Source organism: Narcine bancroftii, chromosome 11 (genome assembly GCF_036971445.1).
Source record: "Narcine bancroftii isolate sNarBan1 chromosome 11, sNarBan1.hap1, whole genome shotgun sequence".
NCBI lineage: Eukaryota > Metazoa > Chordata > Chondrichthyes > Torpediniformes > Narcinidae > Narcine > Narcine bancroftii.
The window spans coordinates 10,897,035-10,921,670 of record NC_091479.1 but is presented as its reverse complement, the minus strand read 5'-3'; the positions used below and the strand labels follow the sequence as shown (position 1 = coordinate 10,921,670).

Below are 24,636 nucleotides of genomic sequence, written 5' to 3'. Positions count from 1 at the left end.
ACGGGTAATTAGTTTTGCCAAATTGAGTGATCTAATCAGATGGTCAGCAGTGTCCCCATTAATTTGTATGAGACCTACTAACGCAAGTATTTCCTCAATACTGAAGATGGGCTTTGTTGGACTTTTGCTCTTGTGGTTGGAAATGGGTATTCTTCTGGGGAATGAAACAAGGTACAGCTATCAAAGCCATTGCAAGTGACCATTGGTGATGCATTGAGTTGACTGGTTTACATTATTGGAAATGTCTGCACCTCAGTCTGACAAATATTTATTTCATATTTTATATTTCCCTGCAACCTGGAAGTAGGCCATGGAGCCCATCAAATCTATGTTGGCTCTCAGCAGTCGCATCCCCCTACAAACATCTTGGCAGGCTATTGCCTCTGGCATCCCTTCAGCTTTCCCCATTTCTCCTCCCACTCCGCTACACCAGGGATAACGCTTAGTAGCCAATTCACCCACCAACCCACAAGTCGAAGGAAACTGGAGTGCCCAGCACAGGGAGAACCTGCAAACTTCATGCAGACAGCAGCAAGATTGAACCCAGGCCACTAGGAGCAGCAAGGCTGCAGCTCCACTAGCCGCACCACTGCTCCAGCTCCCATGGGATTCATTTGCAAGATTTGGGCTGGCAATCCAGCCAATCAAGGCCAACTATTCTTGCACTCGAACTGAGTGTCCTCCCAGCTCATTATAGAGGGAGGTTCAGCCAGGTTATTGCAGGTCTCAGAATCGTGTGTAGGCCCAGATTATGTACAGACAGTAAATTTCTTCCCTAAAGGAGAGAAGAGTAGGTTATAGCAATGCTGTACTGTAATCAAAATAGAAAATTCTGAAAACTCTTAGCAGGTCAGGCAGCATCCATGGAGAGAGAGGGTTAAAGCTTCATCAGAGCAAAACAGGTTAGCGTAAATTTTAAATTTTATAAATTTAGACATACAGCCCACAGGCCTGTGCCACGTTCTGAGTAAAGAAGTTCTCCCCCCCACCTCCTATGTTTATACACTAATATGGACACTAAGAGGTCTTGTCTCTCTCCAAGACAATTAGGACCATAGAAAGCTACAGCACAGAAAACAGGTCATTCAGCCCCTCGTCTGTCCCGACCATTATCTCCCTAGTCCCACTGACCTGCTCCCATTCCATAACCCACCAGGCCTTTCCCATCCATGTACCTATCCAATTTATTCTTAAAACACACGATCGAGCCTGCATTCACAACAACTGGCAGCTCATTCCACACTCCCACCACCCTCTGAAGAACTTCCTCCTATTGCTCCCCGCAAGCCTTTCCCCTTTCATCTTAAAATTATGGCCCCTCATATTTATCTCCCCCAATCGAAGTGGAAAAAGTCTATTCACAACCATTCTGTCTATACCTCTCAAAACCTTGTAAAACACAATCAAATCTCCTCATTCTTCTTCGCTCCAATAAGTGAATTTTAATTCCTGATCTGTTTTTGTGAGATTTGATCTCGCGTCTCTGAGTTATGTGCTTAAAATATCAACCACTTTCCTGATTATACATCCTGCTCAAGACTAAACTGCTGAGCAATGCCTCTACAAGGATCAAATTTCACCCCTGGGAAAAACAATTATGTGAAAATCTTCATGGTGGGAGCGTGTTTCCATTACATTTGTTTGACATAATTGTAATAAGCCACTATATTTCAGATGCATATCTCAGCTGTTGGTATATTGACCTAAAGGATGGGAACAATTTGTGGACGAGCTGTGGATAGTGAAGAAGTGTTTCAAAGTTTGCAGAGGGATTTAGGCCAGTAGAAGAGTGGGCTGAAAGATGGCAGATGGAGTTTAATGCAGATAAGTGTGAGGTGTTACATTTTGGTAGGGCGAATCAAAATAAGACAGCCATTGCAGAGGGCAGTAGAACAGAGGGATCTAGGAATAATGGCACATTGTTCCCTGAAGGTGAAGTCACATGTGGATAGGGTGGTGGATATGGTATATTGGCCTTTATAAATCAGAGCATTGAGTCTAGCAGCTGGGATGTTATGTTAAAATTGGTGTGCCCAAACTTGGAGTATTGTGTACAGTTTTAGTCACCCAAGTATAGGAAAGATATCAACAATTTGGAGAGAGTGTAAAGATTTACTAGAATGTTGCTAGGGTTACAGGGTCTAAGTTATAGGGAAAGGTTAAATAAGTTGGGTCTTTAGAAGGTTTCTAGTAGAAGGTTGAGAGGGCATTTGATTGAGGAATTTAAAATTATTAGTGGTATAGATAGAGTTGATGTGGAGAAGCTTTTTCCTTTAAGAAAGAGGGAGGTACAAACGGGAGTACATGAGCTGAGAGGGGGGAAAAAAATTAAAAATGAGGTGATATGTAATTCCACCACTAAGCCACCAGGGGTCATCCCGGTGACCTTGTCTAGAAAGCTGTCCAGAGCTACAGTCTCGCCTTCCAGGTTCGTCTTGGAGAGAGACAAGACCTCTTAGTGTACATATTAGTGTATAAACATAGGAGGGGGGGAGGGGGGAAGAACTTCTTTACGCAGAAAGTGGTGGATGTGTGGAACGACCTACAGGTTGAGTGCAGGTCAGTGGGGTTAGGTGAGAGAAAGTGTTCGGCATGGACTAGCAGGGCCAAGTTGGCCTGTTTCTAAGGTGTAATTGTTATATGGTTATATCCTTTGAAGAAGACTGCAGAGCCCACCTCACTGACAAAAGACAAAGGAGGAAAAACCCAACACCCAACCCAAACAACCAATTTTCCGCTGCAACCGTGTCTGCCTGTCCCGCATCGGACTTGTCAGCCACAAACGAGCCTGCAGCTGACATGGACATTTACCCCTCCATAAATCTTCGTCTGCGAAGCCAAGCCAAAGAAGAAGAAGATATATGATAAAGCACAGTAAAGGACCGTTCTGGCCCATGAACCTGTGTCATCCAAATACATCAATTAACCTTCAACCCCCATACCTTTTGGGGTGGGAGGTAACCGGAGGAAATCCTCGGGGAGAACGTACAAACTCAATACAGACAGCATGAGATTCGAGCCCGGGTCGCTGGTGCTGCAGTCACAGTGTTGACCGCAAGATCGCAGCCCCTTTTCCATTTGGTTTCATTTTATACCCCTTCAGTTTGGGATCCTGAGTTGCAATCCACTGGGAACGAGGATCCAAACTTTGACCTATTATTCATTTATGACCTATTTATTAAGAAAGCTAAATCCACATGTACCCTTTCACCTAAGGCTCTGATCCACCACCATCCCAACCTCTCGAGCTTGTTTCCGAATCTCTCCCTCCCTCATGCCATCACTTTGCTCCTGGTCCCTGCACCCTTCTCCAGCCCTACTGCTTGAGGTCATAAATTTTCTTGTGCCAGCTCTGCCTTCACCCAAGTAAACCAAATTTCTCTGTCTCTCCATCCCTCTTTGCTCCTTTAAAAGATGCTTTCTCTTTTTGAAAATGACCATAGGTAAAGATTGTAAGTCACCTGCCCTAAAATCTTCCTGGTTAACTCCTAGAAATTGTCTTGTGGTAAAGACTCCAATGCAATTGAAATTGTGGTTGGCGATCAGAATCAGAATTTATTGCCACGAACAAGTCATGAAATTCGGTGTTTTATAGTGCAAACATTCATATAAACCACTTTTACAACAATAATTTTTTTTTTAAAGTGCAGAAAAAGTAAGGCAGTGTCTTTGGTCATTGATCATTCAGAAATCTGATAGCAGAGGGGTAGAAGCTGTCCTTGTGCCTCTGAGTGCTTGCTGTCAGGCTCCTGTACCTTTTCCCCCAATGGTAGCAGAGGGAAGAGGGCATAGCCTGGGTGGATGGGTGGGTGGAGTCTTTGAGGATAGAGGCTGCTTTTTTAAGACACCGGCTCATGAAGACATCCTCGATGGAGTGAAGTCTGGTGCCCGTAATCATTGCTCCTCATTGACCGTCCTTATTTTACTCTGCAGAACATTGCACTCTATGAGTGGTTACCCAAACACCTGGGAAAATCTATTTCCAAATATCAAGGTAATCTACACAAGAATGGCACAATTCAAAAGATTTTAAAGCTCCAATGTTGGGCTCTTCTAACCAGATGTTGGGTTCCACAGGTTACAAGAAGTTTATCGACCCTGGTATCTCACCTGAGTTTCAGGTGGCCGCATTAAAATCGGTTGCTACCATGGTACCACCTGGAGTGTACATGAGGTAAGAGAGAGACTCTTGTCAGTGCTGTCACTAGGGTTGGTGGCACCAGTGTGGTAACTCATGGTGTCACCCGGCACCCCCCACCCTCCCCCAATGTAACTGAACGGAAGTCCTTTTTTTTAATGTTTCTCCTTTTTCTTTAATTACTACTTCATTCTCCAAAAAGTTATTGCTAATAGGTTCACAAATACTAATGACCACAATATTGTCGCTCAGTTCACTGCTGCACTTACTCTATCTAGAAAAATAAAAACACACAGAAATGCTGGAGGAGCTCAGCAGGTCTCGCAGCGCCCATAGGAGGTAAAGATATGTAATTAATAGTTTAGGCCCGAGCCCTCTTGCAAGGTATTCTACCAATACCCATCATAAATTTGTACACCTCCATGAAATCTCCTCTCATTCTTCTTCACTCCAGAGAACAAATTCCTAACCTGTTTAACCTTTCCCTGTAACCCAGTTGATCAAGTCCCAGAAATGTCCTCTTAAGTCCCCTCTGCACTCTTTCAATCTTATTGATGTCCTTAAAAAGGCTGTTGAAAGATGGAACTCCGACATTTTCAACAGGCACTGCAGGGTTGTGGGTGGCTTTGGCTACTGGGTCAGAATGAATAGACGGGCCAAATGGCATCCTCTTGCACTGTAGCTTTGCTGATCTAATTTCCACTCTGTCTTGGCTCACTGCAGGAACAGGACTTGTGGATTCCGACGCGTCCGTAACATCTTCAACCGGGAGTCTCCAGCTCTTCGTCTCTGCAACAACTTCTGGAACAGACAGGTAAAGAGTCTGGACAGCTGGGTTGCAAATGGTGGCCTGTGTGGACAACTTGCCCACTCCTTTCAGTCGTCTTTGTTGTCCCTTATTCGCAAATAAATGGGGCGGCATGGTTGGTGGAGCAGTTGGCACCATATTCTCCTCAAAATCATATGGGCTTCCTCTGGGAGGTCCGGTTTCCTCCCATGTTCCAAACAGAAATAGGGGGTTAGTAGGTTAATTAATCACATGGGTATATCTGAAAAGTGCATGCTTGTGGGCTAGAAGGGAAGCTGCATCCTTAAATTGAATTTTAGGGCTTTCCTTACAAGTTTCCCCTTCACTTCGAGTCTGTGCAACTCGTAGGTACCGGCTCTGTTCTCAATTATTAGTAGCCGATTCCATCCATTTAAACCCATGCCACCCAAATTAACCTGCAACCCCCTGTATGAAAACCAGGCTACCGGGGGAAGACTCGCGCAAACGCTAGGAGAATGCACAAGCTCCTTGCAGACAGCATCCGACAAACCAGGGTGGCTGCTGCTGCCCTGTTTGCTTCTTGATTCTGTTCTTTTCTCGTGATGCTCTTCTGAAGACTTGCTTTAAAATTCAAAACCTCAGTAAAGCATAAGGGACAAGCTCTGCGATCCATCTTGTTGAGCTGGGTCTGCTGCGGCTTTCAAAAAGGAATGAAATACTTAGCTGAATGGAAAAAAGTATATATCAATTGTTAGGAGGAAATGCATAGACTCAATGAGCTGGAAGATCTCCTGCATGGTTCTAAACTCTGGAGATTCCAAAGCAGGTGAAGATCCACACCTTGATGAAGGGCTCCGGCCCGAAACATCGGTGATATATCTTTACCTCCTGTGGACGCTGCGAGATGGGTTGAGATCCTCCAGCATTTCTGTGTTTTTACTACAATCACAGCGTCTGCCGACTTGCATGTTTCGCAAAGATTATCCTTAGCCTTACTGAAACCTCAAAACACAACACTCCAGCGTAAGTTGAAGCAATTTGGTTAAACAGGAAAACTGATAGACAGATCCAAAGTGGATAAAGGGTCCTGAAGAAAACGCACAACTCTGGAAGGACATTTGCTCCATTATGGATCAAATCCGTTTCCCCAAATCCTAAAGAAAACAGTTGACCTGTTTTATTTTTATTTTTCAGAAGCCAAACCTACAAACTGCTGCTGCCTTTGAGGAGTTAATTTTTGGGATGGCTTCTCAAGTTGCTGAGAGAGAGGACCACATTATAGTGGAAGATCTGAGAGGTAACCCTGTTTGCTTCCCATTTCGGCAAAGCAATGATGTGCTACATTAGTTGGGTCCATCATCTCCTCATTGCCCATGCAAGGCCATTCTTCAGAATCAATCAGATCCCTGGGATGGCAGAGCTCATGGAGTCTGTCGAGTGGTGCCACACAGGAACAGGCCCATCAGCACAACTTTGGCCAAGTTTGAGCTGAAACCGTTTTCCTGCATTTGTATCGTCTCTGGTCCCACCTCTACCGCCGGGAGCTCATTCCACAGTCTCACCATCCTCTGTGCCCCTCGGGTCCATCTTTCCCCTTTCTCCTTGGTTTTGGACTCCCGTGCCCTGGGATAAAGACTGTGGCCCTTCACCTTATCTAAGCCCCTCATGACTTTATAAATCTATACGTTTATCCTACCTTCCAGGGTAAAAAGCCCCAACCTCACTGTCACACAAGGCCAGATGGAGCTAACTAAACACATTCACTTGTCCTTCAGTTCCACCGTGACATACGAACATTAGAAATAGGAGCAGAGGTCGGCCAACTGGCCAGTTAAGCCTGCTCCGCCGTTCAGCCTGATGTGGTTGCGGACTCGGCTACATTTACCCGCCTGTAACCCGTGATTTTTAATTTCCCCTACTATGTGGAAATTGATTTGTTGGTGCCTTGAATATATTTAACGACAGCCTCTATTGGGCAGAGAATTCCACAGATTCACTGTACTCTGGGAGAAGCAGCTTCCCTACATATCTGTCTTGAATCTAATCCCCAAATCTTGAGGATGTCCCCAACTGGCCTTGTTTTGATTAATTAGAACAATGAATTAATTTTCTCAATGAAGCTAAGTGTGAAGATACTGGACTGACGTAGAGACCCAGGTAATGAATGAGAAAATCTGTCATCCTTACCAGTTGACATTTGTGTGACTCCAGATCCACCGGTGTCAATTAGCACAATGGGGATGGGCAATAAATGGTGACGTCCTCATCCTATAAAAGAATAAATCACGTTTGAGCCATATATTAATTGACAAAAATAAATGATTCAGGACTTGATTGAAACATGGGTGGCTAGTTAATGGATAAATTGTTCTATCACACCCAGATTACATGTTCGGCCCATTGAAGTTCTCTCGGTCCGACCTAGTGGCTCTCACCATTCAAAAGGGGCGAGATAATGGTCTTCCAACGTACAACACAGCAAGAGAAGCCTATCAGCTCCCAGCAGTTGGCAACTGGGTCGACATCAATTCCAACCTGATGAACCAGACCCAGGTCAGTTACTCTTTACGCTGATTTTCTCCAACTGAAAATGATCTTCGAGATGTGAGATTCCTTCTTTTCAACTTTCTAATAGCTTGTTTACATTTTTTTATTTGTTTATGTGTTTAGTACAGTTTTTTTTTGCCCTATCAGTAAAGAAAGAGGGTTGTATGTGATATCCTATATGTTCTCCGACAATAAATCTGAACTTTATGTTTGCTTTTATATCATTATGCTCCTGGGTTGTTTACTATATTAAAAACACTATCGAAATGAAAATTGTTGTTGAATTTGTCCCTAATGCATGTTACTTCTAGAAATTCCTTCAACAACTTTCTATAGCACTTTGCTACAGTTTTAAACCCAAGCCATATTTGTAAAAAAAAATTGGTGGGAGGAAGGGTTGGCTGGGCAAGAGGGTGAACCCACCTCAATAATTATTCATCATCTGCTGGAGGAACTCAGCGGGCCGACCAGCATCAGACGGTGAGGAAGAATGATCAACGAGCTAGTCCTGTATCTCTCTGTGCCTCTATAAGCTTTGCCAGTTCACTGCACCTTGTGTCAAAGCTCACGAGAGGATGAGTTCAGATTTATGGTCAGAGCACATACACGACATCACATATAACCCTGAGATTCTTCTTCCTGCGGCCGTGCAGCAGAATCACCACTTATTGGCAGTGCAAAAAAAAACTACTCCGTGTACACATGGAAAGAAATAGAAAAATTTAAACAGAACAGAGAAAGAAAATCAATAAAATGCAAAAGTAACAGTCCCTGTTTGAGTTTGACGTTGAGGAGTCTGATGGTGGAGGGGTAACAGTTGTTCCTGAACCTGGTGGTGTGAGTTTTGTGGTACCTCTTTCCTGATGGCAACGGTGAGAACAGAGCGCGTGCTGGGTGGTGTGGATCCTTGATGATTGCTGCTGCTCTCCGACAGCGTTCCTGATGGTGGGGAGGGTTTTGCCTGTGATGTCCTGGGCTGTGTCCACTACCTTTTTGCAGCGCTTTACGCTCCAAGGTATTGGTGACCTGATACCAGACTGTGATGCAGCTGGTCGGCACTCTTTCCACCACACACCTGTCGAAATTTGCCATGGTTTGGAAGTTATTTGGGACTTTATGTTCTGTGGTATTTTCATCGCCAGTCTGAGTGACCTTGACTTTCCATGGCTTCACAGATCTTTAATGAATTGGCTGAACAATATGGAGGAGACATATCCAAACTGGAGTTGTGGCCCGGAGTCCTACTGGAGGGCAGAGGTGGGGCGGAGGACCTCTTGTCTAAAATCATGATTGAGCAGTTCCAGCGCATACGAGATGGAGACAGATTCTGGTTTGAGAATCAGCAGAATGGGTGCGAGTTCACTGGTGGTCTCATTTTATTTTTTTGAATAAGAGCTGGGTAGACCTGTCTTCTTGGGCCTTCTCCCACTGCCAGAGTGCAGCATACTATCAATTCAGAAGCATCCCCTTCTATAGCCTAATAGTGTGAACGTAGAAGTTTGGAATTTCAGGTAATGAGTTCATTCTCTCCTTTCATACCACTTACCATTTTCCCCCTTCCATTTGTGGCCCCCTTTCCCTCCCCATCTCCACCCAATTACCCTTACATTCTCATCACCCCCCCTCCTCCTCTTTTGTTCAGTGCCCCTCCACCCCCATCTCCCCACTGGATTCTTCCACTCCCACCTTCTTCAGTTCCATCTGGTCTCTCCCACCATTCTCACCTTCCCTTCTTCTCTAGATTTCAGCTTTTGCCTTCTAACCACCTGCTCCTCCTTGTATGATGACCCCTGTATGCCTGGCCCCTTTGTTTTTCTTGCCTCCTCCTTCCTTTGCCCGGTATCTCCCAACATACCCCCTCTGTCCGTCATGCTTCACCTCTCCCTCGTTCACCGTTCACATAAGGGACCCCTGCCTCATCCTTCCCACCCTGTCCTCTAGACCAGCCATTCTCAACAAAGGTTATATTTCTTCCACCCCACCCCCACCACCCCCCCCCCACCCTTCAGGGGTAACAGCATTTAAGGTGGGCCATGGACTGAAAATATATTTTATGTAGTTTTTTTAAACATACTGCACGGTAACAGGCCCTTTCGGCACACGAGTTCGTGCCACCCAACTACATCCAATTGACCTCGAACCTCTGGTATGTCTTGAAGGGTGGGAGAAAACCAGAGCCGCCCCCCCCCCCCCCACCGGGGAAAACCCACGTAAGACACGGGGAGAACGTACAAACTCCTTATGGACAGTGCGGGACTGAATCCCTGGTCCTGGTGCTGGCGCGGTAACAACATGGCGCCAACCGCTATGCTAACTGTGTTAAGTTGTCAGGAGTGAAGTACGAGAGAAGCCAAAACTTGACTGGTTCACAGGGAAAGTAAGCTTTGAGCAGGGTTCTAGGTGGAGGTGGGGAAACATGGTTGAGAATGGCTGAGTTAAAGGATACAAAGGCAGCTTGCTCATGGACTCAATAGCGGTTATAATGCAGAAGGAGACCATTCAACTCATCCTATTCAATTCTAGTTGTGAAATTGCACCAAACCTGATCCCATTTCAGCATTGCATTTTTACCCTCCAGGGGCTCATTGATGACACTTCTATTTAAATGCGGTGGGGGAATCCTGGACGCATAATCCTTTCAAAATCCAGTGGTTTGTGCAGAGAATGGGATTGAAATCGACATTTCTATTGTGTGTTTAAAAACCAAGGTGAGGCTCAGGTTTCTGGTGCAACTGCTCGAGAGCAGGTCTTGAAATCTTGGAAATTTTGACAGCGTGGAGCTTGGTTAGACTTTGACCATTGTAAGTACACTGTGTACGCGCAAGGCTTTTTTTTATTTTGGCAGCTGAACCAACCTTGTAAGAGATGCTTGAGAGGCACGAGAGAGGAGAACCTGGAGCGGGTCCATTTTATGTCAAGGTGCTGTCTGCTCTCTGCTGCCTCCCCCGCGATTCCATTCAGCTCTTGATCATGCACCCCAAGCCTCTTCACCTCCTCCGTCAGGCTTGATGCGAAACCTTTGGCTTGTGTTATCACTTGTGCTTCAGGCACAGTTCACAGGCAGGGTCAATGACCCATAACGGACCATCCACGATTCCCATAGGTGCTGGATACCGGGGATTTTACTGTAGTTCATAGTGAGAGAACAATATTTTCTTGCCATCCTACCACTGGGAAGTTTCCTTGTGTATGTGCCCAAGGTGTTCTGTGCTGCGGGATCCATCTTGCGTGCTGGGACCGGGATGCTTTTGATATGGATTAACGAGTTAGACATGAAGTTTGTCAATAAGCTTGCAGGTGACGTGAGAATTGTTGGTGCTTTGGTATGAAGGCTGTCTAAACCTACAGCAGTATGTGGATCAGTTGGAAATTTCGGCAGAGCTTTGGCAGATGGAATTTTATCCTGGCAAATGTGAGACGATGCACATTGGGAAGTTAAATGGAGATCAGAGGTGGTAGGGCACCAAGAAATGTTGATGAACATGGAAAGCCCATGGATCAAATTACCTGGAAGTGTCAACACCCCTGGCTAGGGTAGTGATGGTGTGTGAGTTGCTTGTCTTCATTTAAATAGGGCATAAAATGTAAGCTGAAAATTGAAAGTTGTCTATTGTGAGATCATTTTACTTTTGTTAAGATGCAGGGATGGTAAATTGTTATTTTTGCATTCGATTTTAGATTATTCACAGCTGAAGAAATCAATAAAATCCAGGGTATTACATTTTTTGACGTCCTGGCGAAAGCCTTAAATACAAATGAAAATGAACTTCAGAAGGACGTCTTTGTCTTGAAAGCAGGTGAGTGAATCTTGGGCAAGGGCCTTTGATTTTGGGTCATCTTTATGGTGCATTGATGCCTTAGGAGAGGAGAGAAAGTTGCCCAAGGTTTTCATGAAGGCATCAACCCTTTGTTTTCTTTCCCTCGTTTCTGCGGAGTCATAGTTCCATAAAAAAATAAAACCCCACAGACGTTCTGGAAGAACTCACCCTGTCAGACAGCATCCGTGGAAAGAGAAACCAGTTAAAGTTTTGGGTCTGTGACCTTTCCTCGGAACCAGAAAAAACTCAGGAAGGGTCGCTGATCTGAAACGTTGACTCTCTCCACAGATGGCATGGTTGGCGTGGCAGTTAGCGCAAAGCTTAACAGTGCCAGCGATCGAGACTGGTGTTCAAATCCCGTGATATCTGTAAGGAGTTTCCACGTTCTCCCCATTTCTGCGTGGGCTTTCCCTGGAGGGGGTGCTCTGGTTTTCTCCCACCATTCCAAATGTACCAGGGGTGTAGGTTAATGGGGTGTAAATTTAAATTTAAGATGCTGTCTGACTGGCTGAGACTTCCAGCATTTCTGTTTTTGAAACCTTCCCTTCCCGCTCACACCCCACTTGAAGCCATCCCTTACTAATCACAGAGCACCAATGGCATGGGGATTACTTAAAGTGGTATGTGAGTGGAAGGATAAAGGTTGAGAACCACTAGTTTAAGGTGTCCTGTACGAGAACTCTCAGGTCCCTTTGCACGTCGGAATTTTGAATAATAACCTGCTCGCCTATTTCTTCCCCCAAGGTGCATGACCCAAGCAGTTTCTAACACTGTATTGCATCTGCCAACTCTTCACATTCTCCTAATCTATCCACGCCTCTCTGTAGCCTTCCTGTGTCTTTAGCACCATCTTCCCTGCCACCTGCAAACTTAGCCACAAATAATCCGAATCGTTTAAATATATATAAAGGTGAAAAGAGGCCCCAACCCCAACCCCTGCAGAATACCTCTAGTCAACCGGAATAGGATACCTTTATTCCCACTCTCTGTTCCCTGCCAACCAGCCATGCTGGTATCCTTCCTGTAATTCCATGGGCCTGCTGAGTTCCTCCAGCATTATCTATTTTGACTAGTTTGATTGAAGAGATAGGGAGGCAGGGAAAAGTGGTGAAGCTTTCGGAATGGGATGGCGGAATTTAGGTCCATGACAAGTAGTGGCATGTAAGAGCTAGAGGGGCACCTCATGCTTGCAAGGAGGAATGTATGGAGGTGGGGATGGATGATGCTGAGGAAGGGAGCTGAACACAAGGACAAAACGTTAATATCAGGGAGGTGCCTATAGATAGGTGGCAGAGGTTGATGGGTGAAGGAGGCACCGGCAGCGATTGCAAAACAAATAAATCTGCTGAAAATGGACTATTATTCAAAATTCTGAGGTGCAAAGGGACCTGGGAGTTCTCATACAGGACACCTTAAACCAGTGGTTCACAACCTTTTTCCTTCCACTAATCCCCACGCCATCGGTGCTCTGTGATTAGTAAGGGATGGCTTCAAGTTGGGTGTGAGCGGGAAGGGAAGGTTGAGAATCACTTCTCTGGACCCAATTGAGACTGAAATATTTGGCCTGAGAAAAATTGTCTCTGGCCCATTTCCTTTGGAGCTGTGAAACCCTGCACATAACGAGTCAATGAGGGACGATTAAAACAGAGGTTTTCAAACTTTTTCTTTCCACTCACATCCCACCTGTGACATAGGGAATACTTAAAGTGGTATATGAGCGGAAAGAAAAAGGTTGAGGACCATTGTCCTAAAGGTTGACCTCCAGGTTGAGTGGATATTGAAGATGAATTCGATGTTGGGATTCATTTCCAGAGGGAATAGTATACAAGCGCATGGATGTGATAAAGCTCTGGTGAGACCTCACTTGGAGAACTGTGTGCAGTTTTGAGTGACATATTTGAGAAAATACCTGCTGGCGTTGAAGAGGGTTCAGAGAAGATTTACTAGAATGAGACCTGGAATGAAAGGGTTAGTGTATGAGAAATGATTGTTGACTCTTCAACTGTATTGGTTAGAGTATAGGAGGATGAGGGGTGTGATAGATTGTGTATAGATATGTTTTAAACGAGATAAATTGGGGCAAAGTTTTAGTGTAGGTCACATACAAACATTTCAGAACAGATCTCATTTAAAATACTGGAGCTCTGCTCAAGCCAGGCAGGCCGGCTCCAAGAGCCTTTGTAAAAACTTTGAAGAGTGCCCAAGAGACTTCACTAATGGATTGTTGTTTTGAAAAGAAAAGAACTCGTCGGAGCTGCAGGCTGTCTGAGTGCAGTTTGCTGTTCTAAGAGGGTCATGTGGTTTTGCAAGCAGAGAGAGTCAAACGGGCTTTTCTCTGCGAGGGAGAGAGAGAATTCCGTACAGCAGCAGCAGCTGGTGTTGACATTTCCCCAACAAATTGTTCCTGACCTCCCTCTATACAGGTGGTCCTCAACTTACCGAGGGGTTATGTTCTGTTGAAAAGGAATACCGCGTCTTCCATTTTTTATAATTAAATTTTGAATACCTTTATTCTACACTGAAATAAAAACATTAATGTACACAGATGAAGGCACACTGGGCATGAAGAATGTTTGAAGCGTTGAACTAAAATTAATTGCAGGATGGTGAAAACGCTAAAGCAACAGGGTCATCAATGTCAGTCGTTCGCGTGATCACTACAGAGGCGGCAAACGTGGTTGAGTCAGCATCACGAGGGGGTCTGCTGTATGATACCCTCTCACGATGCTGCCATCACCCAGCATCGCGAGAGAGCTGCACGCGGGAGCAGATCAGAATTTGAAATTGAAAGTTGGGCCGTCGTAAGTAGGGGAGCGCCTGCAATTCTAATTCTGCTCACCTACTGTTTTCCGACAGGTGACCAATGCCAACAGCCAGCGCAGTTGACCGTGAACGACCTGGAACCTTGCACCGGCCCAATCGCCATCGACTATTTTGAGGGCAGCGGAGGACCTTATGGGATTATTATTGTGACACTCTGCTCCTTACCACTAGGTCCGTGAAAATCTTTCCTCTCCAGGCTCAGCAGAGGCTGTTCTCAGATTGATTGAATCTGTCGAAAATGTGGCCAGATTCAGAAGGGTTTAGACATCATTCAGACAGGAAGATCTCCATTTTTTCATGTTGAAGAGCTTCTCTGGAAATGGCAAACTCCTACCCATGTGTAATTGTGGTTTCAAGGTGGCCCAAGGATCAGATTGTTGAACAGTTCCAATTATTTAATTAATACCCCATTCCCCTCCCTGTTCTGCAAATGATTTTACCCTCTCAATGTGAGGCTTTAGCATTTGATCCAAGTGTCCAGTTAAAAGCAGAATATGACTTTTTCGGCCTCCTTGTAAATATTTCCTCAGCTGCAATCAGCTCTTTTCAGTTGCATTAAATTTTCTTGCTTTTAATATTGTTGGATCTCAATGAAGGTTATTCAGAAGTTCAGCATTCAAAGCTTGTCTTGAGACATTCAAATGCAGCCAGAATGAACATGGCCACTCTTGCTTGTCACTGTAGAACAAAGTATTAAATTTAGACATACAGCATGGTAACAGGTCATTGCAGCTCACGACTCCATATTGCCCAATATACACCCAATTAGCCAACAATCCCCGGTACGTTTTGAACATTGGGAGGCCCCGGGGAAAACCTATGCAGACACAGGATTCGAACCCCAGTCCTGATTGCTGGCACTGTAAAGGCATTGAACCAACCATGCCATCCATCCTAGTACTCATGAACGATGTCACTCTCTTTAATCAGCTCCGACTCTGTTCTCTAAGATTGAGCAAATGCCTTTGATCACTTTAAGCAAAAAGCCCCTGGATCAGCAAAGTGTTTACGCTCAGATGAATCAAGTTGGCATGAGCAAGATTGCCCATGCTTACACTGGTCATAGTTGAACATCTCAAGACAAATTTCGAGTGCCACAAGTTCTGAATAAGACCCAACAATATTAAAACCAAGCAAACTTAATGCAACTGAAGGTTTAAGAGATCTGATTGCGGCTGAAGATTATTTACATGGAGCCTGAATAAGTGCACTGCTAGTCCATTCCTTCAGTCAACGGACAAACTCACCACTGTGGGCCTAAGTAAGAACAACCGCACAAGACACCCTGGGACTTTTTGGGAAATGCCATCCATTCCTCATCAATTGGTGTGAGGCAGATGCTCCACAAACCATGCCACTGGGTCGCTCTCAGCTGTTTACATTCTCGCGTTAAGACCAACGCAAAAGGGTGTATCGCTACCAGACCGGCAAATCCATCAGCTGAACCTTCCCCAGGTCTAATCCAAATATTCCCCATAAAAGGATGCAGGAGATCTTCAATATCCTAATGCAAGCAAGGACAGATAATTATTCACGAATTAAAGAGACCATCTCTTCTCTTTGTCTCTCCCCACATTCAAGGTGCTTCTCAGAACTTCTCCAACTCTGCTTGGGCAAGTTAATTATGTTTCACTCTTTGTGGGATCTTAGGAATTAGCTGGTGCAGCAATTGTATTAGCTATTGAACGTCTTCTAGATGTATAATATACACTTTAAATGCATGTTTTGTTTCCTTTCTATTTTGACATGACATAGGACGGTCCTTCCGATGCATTGCTGAGAAAAGAATTGTGTGATAAACTGTGTTTATCAAAAAAAGGACTAATGATTTCCCCCCCCCCCCCCCCCCCACCCCAGTGTGCCTGGTTCCAGCTTACGCAGTCGCCTTTTATCGTAAAACACAGTTCAAGAAACTTCAAAAAACGAACAGGCATGAGTCTATCAGAAAGAAGGCTGAACCTGGAGCAGGAATCAGAGGTAACCCGATCCTTGTTTTCATAGGAGGGAAAAATGCTGATATCTAAAGATCTCAGTAACCGCTGCTGTGTGCCTTCATTCACCTGAGCACCTTGTCAGCCTCCGTTCAATCAAAACAATGGGAGTCCAGTGACTGTCGGAGTTCCTTTTAAGTATAAATTTTCAAGTAGACCATCTTGACCATGCTTAAAATTGCAGGAGAAAAATGTGTTTAAATAAAACTAACTGATGACAACAGCACTGTTCTGTATATCGCCGGTTAGAATATAGAACATCCCAGTAAATCTTCTCTGTTCTCTTTCATTCTTATTGATATCTTTCCTGTAGTTTGGTGACCAAAACTGCACACAATTCTCCAAATTTGGCCTCACCAATGTCTTAAACAACTTTAACAACTTCTGTACTCGGTACTTTGATTTATGAAGGCTAGTGTGCCAAAAGCTCTCTTTACAACCCTATCCACCTGTAACAACACTTTCAAGGAACTGTGTATCTGTATTCCCAGATCCCTCTGTTCTACCACACTCCTCAGTCCCCGACCATTTACCGTTTACGTCTTTTCTTGGTTTGTCCTTCCAAAATGCAACACCTCACACTTGTCCGCATTAAACGGCATCTGGCATTTTTCAGCCCATGAAGGGCTCAGGCCCGAAATGTCAGTTGTATGCTGTTCCCTTCCCTCCCACGGATGCTGTTCCTCAAGCATGTCTGTGTTTTTTTTTCTTTCATGTAATCATAGTGTCTGCAGACTTCCAGGTCTCACTCCATTTGCAATCCTTACCTGGCCAGGCCCAAATGTGGCTCTGGCTTCCACCAATGCAACTGTCCCGGCACACCACTCAGTCGACGAGGGGCAGTGAATGATGGGCAGTTAAATGCTGGTGTTGCCAATGGTGGCCTCCTCTTGAAAAGTGCACGAAATAAATTTCCAAGAGCCCTTCGGTGCCGAAGCCAGCACAGATGTCGGCTGATTTTTTTTTTAACCCCACCATCTGTTCCAATCTGTAGCCTCCGAATGGCAGGGACCCAACGAGTCGCTTCGACAAGTGGCCCTTTGTCTCGACCCTAATGATCGCATCAGGGTCCTGGACAACAAGCATTCCCCAACCCGCATCATTAATCTCACCAAGGACATGCACGTTGTCATATCAAGCAATGACCAGAGGGTTTTGTTACTGAAAGTGCCCAAGGAGTACGATCTGGTGAGTGGACCTCCTGTCTTTTTTTGTTCATTAGTCTATTATATGAGTGTGTGGTGCATCTGCTCTGTCCTTTAGCATATCCTCGCTACATGAGTGCTTATCCAACTTCCCTGGATGAAGTCTCTGCTATTCACCACATCACTCACTTTATAGTTTGCGGAGGTTTGGTATGACATTGGAAACCCTGGCAAATTTTGACAGATGGGGACTGCATCACGGTCTGCTGTGGGGACACTTATACCCCTGAGTGTAAAGCCCTGCAAAATGTAGTGGGCACACATCACACCATCGAGAACATCAACAGGGAACACTGCCGTTGGAGAGCAGCAGCGATCATCAGGGATCCACACCCCCCCCCAACCCCCGGCACACGCTCTGTTCTCGCTGCTGCCATCAGGAAAGTGTCGGGGCCACAAGACTCGCACCGCCAGGTTCAGGAACAGCTGCACCCCGTCCACCATCAGACTCTTCAATCAGGGGCTCGTTTAAAGACTCGTACTTTTGCATTTTATTGATTTTTTTTCATCTCTGTATTGCAGTGCTTTTTACATTTCTTTATTTGTTTACATGTATGTTGTGTACAGTTTTTTTGCACCACCAATAAGTGGTAATTATTTTAATTTTTTTAATTTATTTTCCTTTTTTTTTTGCTGGTTGCTTGAATTCCAGATACCATGGGTTTTACTGTATATAAATATCTGCACCTTTCCCACTCCCCATCACCAGCCTGTTATAACTGCTGAGTCTTGCATGCATCTGTGAACAAGAGGGAAAGTTGTCTGATGGTGTGAGACACTAAGAGTCCTACACAATGCAGTAAAAGTCCAAAAATCCGGATGCCTGAAGTCTGGACCTTCTCAAAGACTCTCAAACTTTTAAAATTTAGCAAGCTTTTGCAGCTAGCCGCAGATGCACAGCAACAAAATTCTTCAATAAACTATCAAAATTTGCCTGTTAATCTATTATTTATTCTCCTTAAACTTGAATTTTAAAATTGCTACCCAAGAATCCAGAAAATATGAAAATCTATTCCGACGCAATCCCCGAACAGTCCGGATTTTCGGACTTTTATTGTATAAATATCTGCACTTTACCCACTCCCCATCACTGTAAACCTGAAACATAATAGGCTGAATATGCATGAGATTGTCTGATCTCGGAAGCTAAGCAGGCTCAGCCCTGGTCAAGTCGCCACTTGGAGCGGAGACCACCAAGAAACACCAGGTGCTGTAGGTTTCTGTGAGGGGCGCTGGACCAGAGTGGCGACTCTGCCTGCCTTACAGTAGGCAAAAGTTAAAGAATTTCATGTATTTTACATTCTAAATGTAGTATTACATGACAATAATGGAACCTTTACCTTTTACCTCTGCGATTGCATCTGTGAACACCAGGGAAGGCTGTCTGATAGTGAGAGATGCGGAGAGTCTGACACGATAGTGTTACCAGCAACTGAGTGCAACTGTTTGCGGCTTTTTTGTTTTAGGTGCTGTTGTTCGACACCGAGGAGGACCATCGTGAATTCATTGAACAACTGAGGGCCCATCTCGAGAGCAATGGGGCTCACCTGCTCCTGAACGAAACAAGTCAGAGAGCAATCTTCAAAGAGGCGGTCACCAAACAGCAGCGGAGCCAGATCTTGGATACATTTTTTCGGCGAGTATTTGCACAGGTATGGTGGAAGGAATAAAATGCCTTTATTTGGAGTCACAATCATCTGGACTCACACTGGAGATGCTTCCAAGAGACGATCAGGAATGCAATAATCTCATCCACAGATTTCCTTTCTATGCTTGAGAGACGAGGCAGTGACGGCCAACTGGATGACAAGATATTCCTCCTGCTGTTTGATTTGAGGTTTCGGACTGGGGGGTGGGTGGAGGGGAGTTCTTTTAAAATATTTTCATTGAGTTTAATAAATAAACCCCGATTATACATAGTCTTCTAGTTAACAGCATAGAATACACAGATAAATTATAAATCAGACATAGGTCCATAATGTTTACCTCCTACAAAAATCCAACTCGATAATTATATGAAGTTAACAGTTGATCTGTTTCACATATTATAACAAAATTAGTATTGAATATGAAATAGTTTAGATAGAATTATAATCCCGTTGTATAAGAAAAAAAGGTATTTTTAAGCTCTGATCTATAATAACTCAATTTTATCTAATAATCTCGACTAAGGAGAAAAATATATAGAAGAAAAACCCCCCAAGAAAACAGCCCCCCCCCCCCACTAATCAAACCCCTCCCTCTAAACAAGGTCAAGAGATAAATAATGAAGATATGGACCTTCAGATACCAAACAGGGAGTCTCTGGAACATTCCATACACCTCAAATCTTCAATTGATGACAATAATCCATGAATGGGCCCCACATCCTGTCAAATTCAAATGTTACACCTTTAATATTGTATCTAATTGTTTTCTCCAGATTTAAATATGAAATAATATCATGGAACCATTGGATACAAGTAGTGAAGAGTTATTTTGCCATTTCAATAGAATTGCTCGTCTAGCTATCAGTGAGGTAAAAAGCTAACATTTTCTTTTAGGCTGACAAGGATATCTTAAGTTCAATGGAAAAGAACTTGCCTGCATTTTGCTTACAACATGATGAAGGGCTCAGGCCCAAAATGTTGGTTATGTATCTTTTATCTTTGCCATGTAAAGAACACTGTATGATTTGTTGACTCTCTCCAGCATTTTTGTGTAATCTCCAGTAAAAGGTTCTCCCGAATTCCCCCAATAATAGCCGCTCATTCCCTCCTATTCTCCCGGACTCTGCACGTGGAAACACGCTAGGGTCAACTTCCACATAGCCTCGCCCTAGAAACCTGAGCCAACATCTGAGGCTGGCACTGCTGTGCAGAGATAACGGGCTTTCTGATGAGATATTAAACAGAGGGCGCATCACAAGATATGTGAGCAGACGGAAGCCCATTGGCCTATCAAGTCCTCTCCACCATTTTAATCATGATCTGATCCATCCTCCCCCTCAACCCCACTCCCTGGCCTTCTCGCCATATCTCTTGATGCCCTGACTAATCAAATACCTGTCAACCTGCCTTAATACACCCAATGACCTCGCTTCCACAGCTGCCTGTGGCAATAAGTTCCAGAGGCTCACAACCCTTTGACTAAAGAAATTTATCCGCATCTGTGTTAAATTGAAATGCCTCTAAGAGATTCTCCCCCCCCCCCCGCATCCTTCTGTACTCCAATAAGAACAGTCTACAAGCCGACAATTGGTCCTCATACATTAACCCTTTCATTCCTGTTATCATTCTAGTAAACCTTCTCTGAACCCTCTCCAACGCCCAGCACGTCTTTTCTCAAATACGGAACCCAAAACTGTACACCGTCTACAAGTGAGATCTCACCAGTCCTTTATAGAGTCACATCCATGCTCTTGTATGCTAACCCTCTAGAAATTAATCCCAACATTGCATTTGCTTCTTCACCACTTGGAGGTTAACCTGTAGGGTACCCAGCATGAGGACTCCCGAGTCGCTTTGCACCTTGGAATTTTGAATTTTCTCCCCATCTCTATAACAGTCTATTTCAAAGTGCACGATCGTACACTTTTCAACGTTGTATTTCACCTGTCTCCTCTTTGCCTCTTCTCCTCATCTATCTAAATCTCTCTGCAGCCTTTCTATATCCTCAGCACCACCCACCCCACCACCTATTTTGGTATTGTCTGCAAATTTAGCCACAAAGCCATCTATACTATAATCCAAATCATCTACCCACTGAGTTGGATATAAGAGATCCCACCCCACTCCCCCGCCTTAAGAAGCAGATTCTTTATGGAACCCTGACCCATAATAATATAACATCCTTAAAATAAATTGTTAACGCACCTTGGACTTTTCTGTCTGAAAATTGTCTGGAGGGTTTCCAGCAAGGCCAAGTGGACCCCACGTCACGTTGGAGCATGGCGGGACAAATTGGAGGCTGGGAAAGGAGGTATATGAATTCCTTCATTTACTCCATAGATTCTAGAGATTGACAGATCAGATGCTGGGGATTTCAACATGGAGATATCGAGGAAGGCAAAGGAGTCTCTGAACTGCGAGCTGACACGGGTGGAGTTTGCGGACGCCCTGGGGTTAAAGGACGACTCCCTGTTTGTTGAGCAGATGTTCTCACTAGCGGACAAAGATGGAAACGGTTACCTATCTTTCCGAGAATTCTTCGATATTTTGATCATATTCATGAAAGGTAAAAAGAAACCTCTGTGTAATCTTTTGGATCCAGTTGAGATCGACAGCAGTACTTTCTGACAAACATTTTTAACACCGGACAACAATTTTTTTTTTCCAAAAGGTTTGCTTCCTGAAAAATAAATTGAGGATTATTAGAGACCACTTCGAGCTGAACACAAAGATAATTTCAGATTTGCTGTATCACACAGAAAGTTGGAGAAACATTATTTTATGGAATTTACCATTAAGCATATACTAGCCAGAAATGTATCACAGTTGTTGTGGCATTGACGAGACATTTCTGCTGCAATGTTAAGTGACTTTTGGATAGCTACATGCAGCTTAGGAAAATAGAAGGCTGTGGGAAAGCCTAGTAATTTCTAAGGTAGGCGCATGTTTGGCACAACTTTGTGCTGTAAGGTTTCTATGTGATGAATCTTCCTGAAGACAATAAATGTTATTGTTAACTACACTCTCTATGCTTAGGCCTGAAGAACGTGCGCATCAACGTACGTTCAATCTATATCAACAAAATGCACAGCATCTGTATATGTGAGCTGCTTTTAAATCTATCCTGACGAAGCATGCCCAGGCGTAAGACAACGTTTGCATACAACCTGTACTGAGTACATGGCCAGGCATGCATGGACTGACCAAAACAGTTTGTTTTGTGGACAATATACTAGTAGACTTAAAATATAACACATAGGTTATATCTTTTTCAAAAAATGGCAAATAATAGGAACTTTTTAAGGTGATTTTCATGATCAGCAATCCAAAATCCACAAAATACACCCCAGAGTGTTCAAGAAGCAAAATCTTCCTTGTCCAGTGAAATGGGACCCATGAACGATAGTTGATTTAACACATTGTTCATTGCACGAAAGGTAATTTATTTAGAATTAGTCTGTAAAGATTCAGGTTTATACTTGGTTTAATTGATTCTCATGACGTTAGGGCAGGAGTGCTTACATAATTAAGTGTCTTGGAAGGAATCCACTTGATGGACGGCACTGCTTTGAAGGCCTCGTGTGCAAGGGTGCGCTTTGGGGCACCATGCGTGACCGCATTGAAATTGATCAAATTAAGAGCTGATTGACGTGAGTGAGTATTAACTCAGGGAGCCGTGTACGACAGCTTTCCATCCTGAGTGGTCACTGCCCTTATGTTTCATCCTGTCCACGCACAGGATGTGTTATCATGTGTAAATGTCACATGAATTGAAAGCATTTAAAAGAAACCTTGTTTGTGATGCAAGCCAGTTTAATACAAAGCAGCATGAAGATGAGTTTTTATGAGTATCGATGAAAGAGACTTATAACATTATTCCGTGAAACACGATCCACTCCCATAACTAACATGGAAGCAGTCCAATGTGCATTGGCATCAAACAAAAACCATTTGTTTGGAAGATCTAAAAGTTATTGTTCATTTCTTGCCATGATGGTGATTGTGAAGCCTTATCCCCTTCTCAAATTGTGGTGGTGATTCCCATCAAAAGGTTTTACAATAAAAGTACTCTCTGAAGCTAAGTTCTTATTAATTCATAAAATGAGTGTTCTTCAGATAATATTAAAAACATGCCAGTTAACTGATACTTCATTAAATGGGTTACTTTTCAAGGAACTTCAAAACTGCAGATGCCGGTCATCTGAAATAAAACCAGAAAATACACTTAGCAGGTCAGGCAGTATCCAGAGGAAAGAGAAATTAAGTTTCAGGTCCAAGATTCTTCGTCTGCACTGGGGAAAAAAGGGAAAGCATGCTCGCTTTCAGTCAGAGAGAAGGTAGGGGGAAGGGTGGAAGGGACAAAGGGAATATCTGCGATCGGGTGAGACCAAATGGGTTCATCCAGCAGATCATGTGTAGGGTGTGGGACGTGCCCAGCAAGCCACGTTATACTAATGGCGGGGGGGTCAGAATAAAAAGGGCCAGGTGGATGACTGGCAGAAGTGGCCACTTCTGATTCAGACAGAAAGAAGGAGCAAGTTGTCTGCAGTCCTGGTTCCAGAAGGCCGTAATGTTCTTTGTGGGTTTTTCTCACAGGGTCTCCTGAAGAGAAGTCGAAGCTGATGTTCCAGATGTATGACGTTGATGGAAATGGATTCCTATCAAAAGAGGAATTTTCTGTGTTACTGAGGTAAACTCTGATAAATGTCATATATATATCTCTTGAAGAAGGGCTCAGGCCGAAACATTGGGTATAGACAGTATATGCCAACATATAATCCGACCCCCTGAATTTCTACCTAAAATGTAGGTTTTGAGCTGCACTTGCTCTTTAAGACTACCCCAAGTCCTACTACCCCAATAGTCCTTTACCAACCATCCCACTGACCAGTGGAGCGATGTTGTCACAATAAAAGTTTAAATTTTAAAATAAATCCTTTAACGGGCTGTTTAAAGCATGTACGGAGACAATGGCAGTCAGATTGGGCGGAAAGACCCCGCAGGGGAGCGCTGAGACTTCGCTGTTAAGGTTCAGCTTTTATACTTGGCATATAGGATGACCGCTGGTTTTGGGATGACATTTTTAAGATTCAAATACTGTCTTACATGCTGACGTATACGGTATATTTACCTCCTGTGAACGCTGCGAGGCTTGCTGAGCTCCTTCAATGTTTTTGGTTGTGTCTAGTACCTTGTAGACTTGTACCTTGCAGCTGCCTCCGCCTCCCCGTCAGCCCGCCATCCTTCAACCCTCCTTGGTTCACCAATTCCCCCACAGGTCCTTGCTCAACCCCCTTCTACCCTGTCCTCATATCCACTCTGCGCTCTCAGACTTGATGAATGGTTCCCACAATTCTCTCTTTCTCACCGATGCTTCTTGACCCGCCGAGTTCCTCCGGCTGAATGGTTTTTTTTTGCAATTGAGTCTCTTGTTCAAATTCAAATTTATTATTATAGTTCCGTTGTATAAGTACAACTGGACAAAACATGCAAAACGCACATATATACTTAGCACACTTAATATGGAAAAAAAATAAGGAAATAGTAGAGTCTCGGAGGGATTGAATGAGCATTTCGTCAGTCATTCATCAGTCTCACTGCCCATGGGAAGAAGCTGTTCCTCAGCCTGGTGGTTCTGGCTCTAATACTCCTGTATCTCTTCCCCGATGGGAGCAGCTGAAAGATTCTGCGCGCAG

The 24,636-nt window shown here is 44.1% G+C and overlaps 1 protein-coding gene across 2 annotated transcripts in view; it reads left to right on the top strand.

The window, feature by feature from the left end:
- LOC138745501 (dual oxidase 2-like) overlaps positions 1-24,636 on the top strand; it is a 75,678-nt gene that overhangs the window by 19,814 nt on the left and 31,228 nt on the right. For both annotated transcript variants that reach the window (XM_069902580.1, XM_069902582.1), the window contains exons 8-20: positions 3,934-3,994; positions 4,078-4,174; positions 4,862-4,952; positions 6,102-6,204; positions 7,291-7,460; positions 8,630-8,805; positions 11,133-11,251; positions 14,129-14,266; positions 15,953-16,072; positions 17,081-17,274; positions 18,758-18,943; positions 21,281-21,506; positions 23,537-23,630. In XM_069902580.1, coding sequence (XP_069758681.1) covers positions 3,934-3,994; positions 4,078-4,174; positions 4,862-4,952; positions 6,102-6,204; positions 7,291-7,460; positions 8,630-8,805; positions 11,133-11,251; positions 14,129-14,266; positions 15,953-16,072; positions 17,081-17,274; positions 18,758-18,943; positions 21,281-21,506; positions 23,537-23,630 — 1,775 coding nt within the window. The remainder of the gene's footprint in view (positions 1-3,933; positions 3,995-4,077; positions 4,175-4,861; positions 4,953-6,101; positions 6,205-7,290; positions 7,461-8,629; positions 8,806-11,132; positions 11,252-14,128; positions 14,267-15,952; positions 16,073-17,080; positions 17,275-18,757; positions 18,944-21,280; positions 21,507-23,536; positions 23,631-24,636) is intronic.